At 47.1% G+C, this 12,425-nt stretch overlaps 1 protein-coding gene across 2 annotated transcripts in view; it reads right to left on the bottom strand.

Moving 5' to 3' along the window:
• Nucleotides 1–10,070, bottom strand: part of CCDC30 (coiled-coil domain containing 30) — a 140,266-nt gene extending 130,196 nt beyond the window's left edge. For both annotated transcript variants that reach the window (XR_003997092.1, XM_030537478.1), the window contains exons 1-2: nt 9,787–10,070; nt 3,128–3,310 (exon numbers count right to left, since the gene is read on the bottom strand). Coding sequence is in view for 1 of the 2 variants with exons in the window: in XM_030537478.1 (XP_030393338.1) it covers nt 3,128–3,310; nt 9,787–9,804 (201 nt within the window). In the remaining variant the exon portion in view is untranslated. The remainder of the gene's footprint in view (nt 1–3,127; nt 3,311–9,786) is intronic.
• Between the last annotated feature and the right edge of the window lie 2,355 nt (nt 10,071–12,425).

Genomic DNA, 12,425 nt, shown 5'->3' with positions numbered 1-12,425 from the left:
TAAAACTGACTGAAAGGCCCAACATTAGGGAAAGGGAAATAGCCCAGGGAGGCGTACAATGGCACGGACACCAAAAAACCTGGCGTGTGCATATGCATGTGTGCATGTGCCTTTTTGTGTGTATCTGTGTGCGTGTTTTCAACACACAGTGTTTAAAGTCTAAGTTGCTAGCTAGCTAACTATGAAAAACAGGACCCAAAGAGGCAACCAAAGGACAGAATTGATGGGGTGGTGTGGGGGGGAGCACTGTCACTGAACTATACTCCAACCAAACTGCAGCTTTGGCAGCCAGAAGGAGTTGAAGAGGGTTTAGAGCCTCCCTCCAAACCCTACGTAAGAGGAGGAAATGGGGGTGAGTGGCCCCAATGGATAGTACATTCTAGAAAATTCTGAGCATGCAGGCCAGGCTATATATGTGCCAAGAACAGGGGTCCATATGGCCAATTCCCATTCACCCACATGTAGGGAGTAAAAATAAGCCTTATAATGGAACATTTATTGCAGCCTTAACTATGGAGTCATGACCAGCTTGCCTCTCTAATTAGGCTATGTGCGAGAGGGAAAGAACCATTGATTTTCAATGTGGGGCTGCTACAGCCATCTTGTACTTGTCACCTGCACAGACTTTTTATATGGAATTAAACGAGTCACAAGCTTGGAAACCCACAGTGCCATTTTCTGTAGCCACTTCCTCACTTTGAAACCGTGAGCTTAACATGTTTTTCGTTTTTAATTTCTATGTTAATTAAATTTTAAAACAAACAAACAAACACCTTTGTGAATGCAGGGTTAAGGGTTTCCAAGGACAGCTCCAGAACGTCAAGTTCAACAAAACTCAAACTTCAGAAAACTAGGAAATACAAAGTTAAAGTATATGCCCATGTACCCTTAACTCTGCCCCTACCCCCAAGCTGGCAATTGCCACTTGGAGTTACTGCATGCACTGCAACTGCATTCAGTATGAGAGCTATAATTGTAGTGGATGGTTTGAATGGTGGAGGTGTTGGTGGGGCAGGTTGGTAGAAGTGCGTTTTTGAGTTGAGGAAATGGGGATTCGTTTTAGGAGCATTATTACAGAGCTGTGACTGATTTGGGGCCCAGCCCATGTGTGCGAGTAAAGGAAAGGGAAGTATACATATGTTGAGAATGTAGCCTGCATCATCTTATTGCAAAATTGTGTAGGTTGTCTCAAGACACCTTCCCTGCTCCCCTCCTGTGCCTTCCCCCAGGAATTGTCAGTAAGGTGGGATATGAGAGCAGTCCATAGGTTTAATGATGGGTAAAGGAAAGTATAGATTTAGATGGTATCCTATGTGAATCAGTACCATAATTTAATTTTACAAGTGCAGTATTCTGTCAGGAGACTAGGCTACGTGTTTGAACGAAAGGCAGGTGCGGGCAGCTCTTTTCTTTTACAGTGAAAAGGCAGAGATGAGCATGTGTGATATGGGCAATGCTCAAAGAGGGAAAAGTTATGGTGATGCGGGTGTAAACCTTAACGCTGTATTTCCTAGTTTTCAGTTTTCCTTCAACTCTTGGTTATTCAGGAAAGTGGTGGACATCACAGAAATATTACACAATGTTATGTATACCAAAATGTCAGGTGACTCTGGACACCTAACTGGAGGTGACACAGAGAGTACGGCCTGGTCTACACTGCGGGAGGGATCGATCCAAGTTACACAACTTCAGCTACGTGAATAGTGGAGCTGAAGTTGATGTACTTAAATCTACTCACCGCGGTGTCTTCACTGTCGTAAGTCGACAGCTGACGTTCTCCCATTGACTCCGCCTGTGCCTCTCGCCCTGGTGGAGTACCAGAGTCAACGGGAGAGTGCTTGGCAGTCGATTTATTGCTTCTAGACTAGACGCAATAAATCGACCCCCGCTGCATCGATCGCTGCCCATCGATCCAGTGGGTACTGTAGTCAAGCCCTAAGATAGCTAAAGCTGCCCATCAACTAACTGAACTCTTGCTGCATAAACCTATGCTGGATTTTGTAATCTTTCTAAATACAATTTGGCATTATCCATTAAGTCAGTAAAAAAGCACTATTATCCCTAATTTAGAGTAACTTGTATGCAATCCGTTGCTAACTAGCACTGAGTGATCTGATAATTAAAAAGAATCCATTTTTAATTTTATCCTGATAACAAGCAGTGCTCATAGAGACAAAAAGTCATCCTTTAACAATTGGAAGTCAAATCCTACTGAGTAAAATAGAAAGGAGCATAAACTCTGGCAAGTCAAGTGTAAAAGTAAAATTAGGCAGGTCAAAAAAGAATTTGAAAAGCAACTAGCAAAAGACAAAAACTAACAGCAAAAAATTCTTTAAATACATTAGAAGTAGGAAGCCTGCCAAACACTCAGTGGGGCCACTGGACAATTGTGCTAATGGGTCACTCAAGGAAGACAAGGCCATTGTGGAGAAACCAAATGAATTCTTTGCATCAGTCTTTACTGCAGAGGATGTGAGGGAGATTTGCACACCTGAGCCATTCTTTCTGGGTGACAGATCTGAGGAACTGTCCCAGACTGAGGTGCTGATAGAGGAGATTTTGTAATGACCTGATAAATTAAATAGTAATGAGTCACCAAGACTAGATGGTATTCACCCAAGAATTCTGAAGGAACTCAAATATTAAATTGCAGAACTAGTAAGTACAGTATATAACCTATCATTTAAATCAGCTTCTGTAACAGAAGACTGGGTGATAGCTAATGTAAACACCAATTTTTTAAAAAGGCTCCAGAGGCAATCCTGGTAAATTACAGGCAAGTAAGCCTAACTTCAGTACCAGCCAAATTGGTTGAAACAATTATCAGACACATAGCTGAACATGATTTGTTGGGGAAGAGTCAGCATGGCTTTTGTAAAGGGAAATCATGCCTCACCGCTCTATTAGAATAATTTGAGGGTGTCAACAAACACGTGGACAAGGGTGATCCAGTGGATATAGCGTATGTGGCCTTTTAGAAAATCTTGACAAGGCCCGTCACCAAAAGCTCTTAAGCAAAGTAAGCAGTCATGGGATAAGAGGGGAGGTCCTCTCCTGGTTAAAAGTGAAATCCTAATGGAAAGCACAAATATTCATGGAGATTACTCAAATGTCAATTAGTTCTTACCTCTCTCATTTCTTCTGCTTGCTGTTGTCTGAGGTTCTCTAAATCCTGACTAGCAGACCGTAACTTGTCTTCATTACGCAGGAATAATTGCCATACATAACAAAGTTGCTCATCTGCAGAAGCTGAAGGGTTGATTCCTTCTTCCTTGAGCCTCTCAAGTATGTCTTCCACCTGTATTTTTTCCTGTCAGAATAAATCATCAAAACGTAACCTACTCAAACATCTAAAACAGGGGTGGCCAACCTGAGCCTGAGAAGGAGCCAGAATTTACCAACGAGCATTGGCAAAAAGCCACAGTAATACGTCAGCAGCCCCCCCATCAGCTCCCCCCTCCCACACTCCCAGTGCCTCTCACCCACCGGCAGCCCCACCGATCAGTGCCTTCCCCTTCCCGATCAGATGTTTTGTGGCATGCAGGAGGTTCTGGAGGGGAGGGGGGAGAAGTGAAGGCATGGCAGGCTCAGGGGAGCGGGAGGGACGTAGTGGGGTGGGAGCAGGGCCTGTGGCAGAGCCAGGGGTTGAGCAATGAGCCCTCCTCGGCATATTGGAAAGCTGGCACCCGTAGCTCCAGCCCCGGAGTCAGTGTCTATACAAAGAGCCGCATATTAACTTCTGAAGAGCCGCACGTGGCTCTGGAGCCACAGGTTGACCACCTCTGATCTAAAACATTTCCTTCTGGGAAAGATTTGTGTGGGCATAATATTTCTGAAACAGTAAAAGTTAAGTTGTAATTAATGTGCACTTAATGGCAGTGCAGAAAACAAATAAAACTAATGTGATGGAAGCATATGACTCCCAAAGGCATTTAATCATATCAAATTTGATTACTCTTGTTTGATGAGAGGGATCTGGGATATGAGGATCCTTGCCCTTATGTCCCGTTATGGGAAATGATACAAAAATATACCATAAAGATTACCAGACTTACATACCATACATTTGTTTGGATTCTATTCCAAAACAAAAGGATTTCTGCAATCACTTAATAATAGCTGATAGCAGTTCCTAGCTAACCAATTTTGGAAATTTTAAAGAAAGACTGGTTTTTCCTGATCTATTGATTGTATGTTAATTGGTATTCCCAAGTTAGCATTCGGTGGTTTGGAAAGGTCCTGCTTCAAGATCAGACCCAGAGTTACTATGAGGGCCCTGATGCTCATGTGAAAGACATTCACACTTAGGAAAGGCCTCTTGACTGTCATGTTTTTATTAAGACAATTAGCAAAATCACAAACACTCCAAAGCAAAATGGGTAGAGATAATACAGAACAGTCGAGATGTCCTGCAGCAGGGCATTTCTACACCATCCCTTGCAGATATCTATGATCAATAAGACGAGTGGTCCTATCTCAGGCATGCCAAGAAGATCCCAAGAGGGGAGGCTGAGATTATAGGGTTACATGGCAGTCATGAATATTCATAAACATGCCTGGCATCTTCTATCCATATCTAAACTTCCTCACCCTAATAATGTTGAGGGTGCCCTCCTCTGATATATTATTATGCCATTTACCTCAAGCTTATTAGCATATATATCAATTGGTTGCCAATGTATTCTTGTGGTTGAACATCTGCTGGTGATGTTCCTATCTTAAAATATCCAAAACCAGAATCAACTGGCATCCAGCAGTTATCTATCAGTTTAGCCATACTTGTTTATTACAATATTCAATCTTATGATATATTTTATGATCCAGGGTTACTCCTGGTTAGCTGCTTATGCTAAGACTTATGTTAAGGCTTTTGGGTTTACGGTTCAATCTGGCTAAGCTACTGTTTTAGCCCTGGTCTATGCTACGAGTTTAGGTCGAATTTAGCAGCATTAGATCGATTTAACCCTGCACCCATCCACACGACAAAGCCATTTTTGTCAACTTAAAGGGCTCTTAAAATTGATTTCTGTACTCCTCCCCGACGAGATTAGTGCTGAAATCAACCCTGCTGGGTTGAATTTGGGGTAGTGTGGATGCAATTCGACGGTATTGGCCTCCGGGAGCTATCCCAGAGTACTCCCATTGTGACCGCTCTGGACAGCACTCTCAACTCAGATGCACTGGCCAGGTACACAGCAAAAGCCTCGCAAACTTTTGAATTTCATTTCCTGTTTGGCCAGTGTGGCGAGCTGATCAGTACAGGTGACCATGCAGAGCTCATCAGCAGAGGTGACCATGCAGTCCCAGAATCGCAAAAGAGCTCCAGAATGGACCGAACGGGAGGTACTGGATCTGATCGCTGTTTGGGGAGCCGAATCTGTGCTATCAGAACTCTGTTCCAAAAGACGAAATGCCAAAATACTTGAAAAAAAATCTCCAAGGGCATGACGGACAGAGGCTACAACAGGGACCCACAGCAGTGCCGCATAAAAATTAAGAAGCTCAGGCAAGCCTACTAAAAAAATGAAGAGGCAAATGGTCACTCCGGATCAGAGCCCCAGACATGTTGCTTCTATGAGGAGCTGCATGTAATTCTAGGGGGCGCCCCTACCACTACCCCACCTCTGTCCATGGACCCCTGCAATGGGGGAGTCTCATGCAACAGGGATGAGGATTTGGGGGACAAGGAAGATGCGAAGATGGAGGAAGATGAGGATAGCACACAGCACGCAAGTGGAGAAACCATTCTCCCCAACAGGAACTGTTTATCACCCTGGAACCAATACCCTCCCCGCCCTCCCAAAGCCGGCTCAAGGACCGTGAAGCCAGAGAAGGCACCTCTGGTGAGCGTACCTTTGTAAATATAATGCATGGCTGAAAAGCAAGGGTGTTTAATGATTAATTTGCCCTGAAGACTTGGGATGCATTCACGGCCATTACAGCCCCTCCTTTAAAATGGCCAACCCTATGGGTGCTTGGTATGGAAACGGAGGCTGCTGCTGTTTGAAACCATTCCCACATGTTTTGAAGGTTGAAGAAGCTGAAAGACAGTGGTTTATCATGGCTGCCTGCGAGCCGAATTCTATTGCCTGGCCCTGCGTGTGTGATCTCTCACACCAAACCGGCAGCCTCTCAATATAAGAGGCAAAATGTGACCTTGTACCAAAAGCACATGTGCTATGTAATGTTAAAAGCTTGGTTCACTGTGAAAGAGTCTACCTATTGTTCTCTAAAATGGGTCTTTTTAAATACTACTCTCCCTTTTTTTCCTCCCGCAGCTGCAAATATTTCAACGCTACCCCTATCATCTCCATCCCAGAGGCTAATGCAGATAAGGCAGCAAAAAAAACGCACTCGTGATGAAATATTATCTGAGCTCATGCAGTCCTCCCGCACTGAAAGAGCTCAGCAGAATGCGTGGAGGCAAACAATGTCAGAGTCCAGGAAAGCAGAAAATGAACACGAGGACAAGAGGGACAAACGAGATGAGAGGTGGTGGGAGCAAGAAGACAGGTGGCGGGAGCAAGATGAGAGATGGTGGCAGCACAATGAGTGGAGGCAGGATACAATGCTCAGGCTACTGGGGGACCAAACTGATATGCTTCGGCATCTGGTAGAGCTGCAGGAAAGGCAGCAGGAGCACAGATTGCCACTGCTGCCCCTGTGTAACCGCCTGCCCGCCTCCACAAGTTCCATAGCCTCCTCACCCAGATGCCCAAGATCGAGGGGGGGGGCCCTCCGAGCACCCAACCATTCCACCCCAGAGGACTGCCCAAGCAACAGAAGGCTGGCATTCAATAAGTTTTGAAGTGCAGTGTGGCCTTGTCCTTCCCTCCTCCCCTCATCCTCCACCCCACACAGTGCTTCCCTCTCCCCCACTTATTTGTGTGATGAATTAATAAAGAATGCATAATTTTGAAACAATGACTTTATTGCCTCTGCAAGCGATGATTAAAGGGGAGAGGGTGGCTGACTTACAGGGAAGTAGCGTGAACCAAGGGGGCGGGTTTTCATCAAGGAGAAACAAACAGAATTGTCACACCAAAGCCTGTCCAGTCATGAAACTGGTTTTCAAAGCTTCTCTGATGTGCAGTGCACCCGGCTGTGCTCTTCTAATTGCTCTCGTGTCTGGCTGCACGTAATCAGTGGCCAGGCAGTTTGCTTCAACCTCCTGCCCCACCATAAACTTCTCCTCCTTACTCTCACAGATATTGTGGAGCAGGCAGCAAGCGGCAATAACAATTGGAATATTGGTTTAGCTGAGGTCTAACCGAGTCAGTAAACAGCGCCAGTGCGCTTTTAAACATCCAAATGTACATTCTACCACCATTATGCACTTCCTCAGCCTATAGTTGAACAGCTCCTGACTACTGTCCAGGGTGCCTGTGTATGGCTTCACGAGCCATGGCATTAAGGGGTAGGCTGGGTCCCCAAGAATAACTATAGGCATTTCAATGTCCCCAACAGTTATTTTCTGGTCTTGGAACTAAGTCTCTTCCTGCACCTGCACAAACAGACCAGAGTTCCTGAAGATGTGAGCGTCATGTACCTTTCCCAGTCATCCCACATTGATGTTGGTGAAACGTCCCTTGTGATTCACCAGTGCTTGCAGCACCATTGAAAAGTACCCTTTGAGGTTTATGTACTGGCTGCCAAGGTGGTCCAGTCCCAAGATAGGGATATGTGTTCCGTCTATCGCCCCACCAGTTAGAGAATCCTATTGCAGCAAAGCCATCCACTATGACCTGCACATTTCCCAGAGTCACTACCCTTGATAGCAGCAGCTCAGTGATTGCATTGGCTACTTGGATCACAGCAGCGTCCACAGTATATTTATCCACTCCAAATTGATTTCCAACTGACCAGTAGCTGTTTGGTGCAAGCTTCCAGAGGGCTATCACCACTTGCTTCTGAACTGTGAGGGCTGTTCTCATCTTGCATTTTAGGGCAGGGGAAAGCAAGTCACAAAGTTCCATGAAAGTGCCCTTATGCATGCAAAAGTTTCGCAGCCACTGGGAATCATCCCAGACCTGCAACACTATGTGGTCCCATCAGTCTGTTTGTTTCCCGGGCCCAGAATCGGTGTTCCATGGCATGAACCTTCCCCATTACCACTATGATGTCCAAATTGCCAGGGCCTGTGCTTGGAGAGAAGTCTGTGTCCATGACCTCATCACTATTGTGATCGCGCTATCGTTGCCTCTTTGCCTGCTTTTGAAGGTTCTGGTTCTGCACATACTGCAGGATAAAGCGTGAGGTGTTTACAATGCTCATAACAGCAGTGGCTGTTCGGGCTCCATGCTTGCCGTGGTGTGGCATCTGCAGAGCAGGAGAGCATGGAAAAAAGGTACGAAACGATTGTCTGCCATTGCTTTCACGGGGGGGGGGGGTGCAACTGACTGCATGTATCCAAAACCACCTGCAACAATGTTTTTGCCCCATCAGGCATTGGGAGCTCAACCCAGAACTCCAATGGGCAGCAGAGACTGCGGGAACTGTGGGATAGCTACCCACAGTGCAATGCTCTGAAAGTCGACGCTAGCCACAGTACTGTGGACACACTCCACTGACTTAATGCACTTAGTGGGGACACACACAATCGACTGTATAAAATTGCTTCCTAAAAAGCGACTTCTATAAATTCGACCTAATCTCGCAGTGTAGACATACCCTTAAGAGTCTTTGAAGACTGTAGGTTTCCTGCACTACTTATTAACTTATACCTATGCCTCACCTAGCAAATACCTATACCTATTTGCTAGAGACAGCTCTACATAAAAAATTGGGCAGTTGTTCAAAATGTACTCGAGCAATACACTGGGGTCACAGTCCCTTGTTAAATGGGGCTGATATAAATCACTTCCATGTGTTTCGCTCAGAGTACCTTCTCCAACTTGAGCTGCTGCAGCCAGCTTGCCCACTTCAGTGAAGGCCCACATGGGCTTTGTCTAGATGGAAAAACTCATCCTGCTAGAAAACATTTTAAATGAGACATTTCCTATCTAGCCCAACTTCAGACACGATTTTGCCCTTAGCAGGAACAAGGACAATCTAGTCCACATGTGACAGCAGCTGTCCCTGGTTAAATGCATGGTAATATATATGGTAATTTAGTAACCTTGAGAGGAGTGGTGAAACAAAACCTGGAGGGAACAGGGAGTGGAGAGCAGAAGAGCGGAGACACTCAGCACCATGGCTGGAGCAATGCCAAGGGGCAGCGCCAGCACAGGGCTGAATAAGCTATCTGCAAGACAAGGTGGGTGAGGTAATACCTTGTATTGGACCAATTTCTGCTGGTGAGAGAGCCACACTTTGGACCAACACAGAGCTTGGCAAGTTTGTAAGACTGATTGCCTGGGGGCCGGGCCCCCCTGCAACAGGGACTGGAAGAGCCCACACCTCTGGAAACCCTGGCGGCTGCAGGGAGCCCGGGGCGGGCTGCAGTGAGACGTGGGGGCGGGGTGTGTGTGTGTGTAGGGTGATGCCATGAGCGGGCAGGGCGCGGTGCGGCCGGGGCTGGGGCCAGAGGGTCCCAGGTGCAGCCGATGCCAGGGGCGGGGGGGGTCCGGGTGCAGCCGATGCCAGGGGCGCGCTGGCCGGGGGCGGCGCGATGCCGGGGCGGGAGGCTCCGGGGGTCCCGGGCCCGGCACGATGCCGGCGCAGGGGGGCCCGCGGACTTGGTCCGAGCGCGCCCCATTGGCTGGGCTCCCGCGGGGGAAAGGCCTGAGGGCCGCGCCGCGCAGGGGCCCCAGGCAGCGGCGCCCGGGGCCAGTCGTGGTCACTCACCCGCGCGGGCTCCTCCATGCGGCGTGGGCGGGAGGCAGCCCGGGCCGCTTGAGCCCCGGGAGCGGCGCTAGTGGCAGCGGGAGGGGCAGGGCTACGGGAGTCATAGCAACGGGACCTTCTATTCTGATGCAGACGGGACGCTTTGGGTCTGAGCGGCGGGAGTCATGGCAACGGAACGAGCCATTCTCATGCTGCGGGCTCGGCCCGCCTCTAGCCTGCCACAATCAGCCGGCCCCGCCCCCTGCTCTTGGCGCTCTTCACTGTGTTGCCTCAGTCAGGCGCCTTCCCTGCCGGGGCCCCAGCCCCCTGGGGTCAGACAGCCCCTCCCCGCTATAGCTCCACTGCCTGTGCGCTCCCCCAGCCCCTTTGGTCCCATTCCCCAACTCGCCTCATTCTCTCTGAGGGCCACGCGGCTCCCCAGGGACACCCAACACCCCTTCAGCCAGCACAGGATCAGGGTGGGTGTCCCTTGCAGGAATAACATCCCAGCCAGGATTGGGTCTCATTGTGCTATCTTCATAAGAAGACACTAATTTATTTTTTAAATCATATAATTTGAAACAATCAAGCTGTACACATAGCTAACAGCTGTAGCCCCCAGAGGTGCTGGAACAATTTATATAGTGGGGTGCTGAGAACCACTGGACCAAACTAAACCCTGGATATGATGGAAACCACTTCAAGCCAAGGGGTGCAATACTCCTAGTTCCAACTTCCAGCATCTATGACAGCCCCATGGTCCCAGTGTCACCCTCATCCTGCCTTCTAGCCTATTGTTTTTTACATTCTTTGTTACATCAGATTTCCAAGCAGATTGACATCTCTTTGTGGCAGTCCTTGCAGAATTATAGTATCTTTTAAAGTTTCCCAACTTACACCTATGCTCTTGGATTCAAACACTTCTGCACATTTTACCTTACTTACTAAGGTCCTAATTCTATGACCATTGAAGCCAATGGGAAATGTTTGGCCCTTTGCAGAATCAAGACACCTGTCAAAACCCACGGCTGGTTCTGAAGACTTAGCTTGTATGGATTTGTTTTGGACAAAGGTCTAAATGTTTCTGCCTTTGGTTTCAGGCCCAGGGTCCACTACATAGAGGGAAATAGCCTTCCTCAACCAGATCAAACAGGCATCCGATTTGGGGGGAATGGCTGGTCACAAAGAACTCTGCTTCATTCCATGGAGTCATCTCCCCAGTTGATGCGTGCCCAAGAAAGGATGATGACGTTTCTAGGCTGTCACATTGTGTACTGCTTGTATGGTCTACCTTTTTCTTCCACCCTTTGTCTGTTTTGTCTATTTAGATTAAGTTCTTCAGAGCAGGGGCTATTTACATAGTACCCAGCACAATGGGTCTCCATTCTTGGTTGGTCCCTTGGTTTTACTATAATAAATAGCAACTTCAATAATAGGCAGAGCAGTTAAAAATATTTAAAAAAATACCTGCATTAAGATATATCTGCCCTTGTGACTTGTCTCCTAATTGCTCTTTGTCATCCATATTCCTGTCACTCTTCTGCCTAACCTCCAGGCTCATAACATTCCTCATTTGCTGCTTCATCTCTGCCTCCCTTCCCCTTCTCATATTCTCATTTCTCACTTTCATCTCCTCCTTGCCCACCAGCTCTAATTTTCTCACTCTACTTCCCCACTCCTCTTATGCTCTATCTTCCCATAGGCCTATCCCCATCTCCTCATCCTTCTCGGTCACTTCTCCCTCCTTTGATATTTCCTCCATCCCAGGTTCTCCCTTTATCCCTTCCCTCCTCCCACTACCACGCACTTTTCACTGTTCTTTTTGCTCCCATTGCTGCCTGTATTTGCTCTACCATCATTGCCTGCACTGCTGCTCTATCCTGTGGTGGCCTCTCTTTCTCCCACACTTCCCCACACCCATCATCCTCAAAGCTTCTCTCCCAGTCCTGTTGCTTCCAACACCCCATCCCCACTCTCTGTCTTTACTTTCCTCAAAAGAAACTGCCTTCTTCTATCTCAGGGATTGGCAACCTTTCAGAAGTGGTGTGCCGAGTCTTCATTTATTCACTCTAATTTAAGGTTTTGCGTGCCAGTATTACATTTTAACGTTTTCAGAAGGTATCTTTCTGTAAGTCTATAATATAACTAAACTATTGTTGTAGGCAAAGTAAATAAGGTTTTTAAAATGTTTTAAGAAGCTTCATTTAAAATTAAATTAAAATGCAGAGCCCCTTGGACTGGTGGCCAGGACCTAGGCACCGTGCCACTGAAAATCATCTCACGTGCTGCCTTTGGCACCTGTGCCATAGGTTGCCTACCCCTGTTCTATCTCCTTCTCTATGTTATTTACTGCCCCCATTCTCCTCAAATCTTCCCGATCCTACTTCCTCTTTAATTCAAACTCCTCACTCTTCTCTTCTCATTACAATTTTTCATCTTTGGGAACCTGCTGTTTCTTCCAACCCCATAACCGCTAACAATGCTGAGCCATGGATCAACAGCCCTACTCATCAAAACAGCTGCTCACTCACTTTCCCTCTCTACTCTCTTCATCAAGTTCCCCCTCTCCAATCTCCATCTCATCTCCTTTAACAACGTTCATGTATCTCCTTCACCCCATCCCAGCATTTGCTCCTTCTGTGATTTCCAATTTATTGACA

The sequence above is a fragment of the Gopherus evgoodei genome, chromosome 18 (assembly GCF_007399415.2).
Source record: "Gopherus evgoodei ecotype Sinaloan lineage chromosome 18, rGopEvg1_v1.p, whole genome shotgun sequence".
In the NCBI taxonomy this organism is placed as follows: Eukaryota; Metazoa; Chordata; order Testudines; family Testudinidae; genus Gopherus; species Gopherus evgoodei.
Note: the sequence above shows the minus strand (reverse complement) of the source record. Positions and strands in the feature narration are given on the sequence as shown.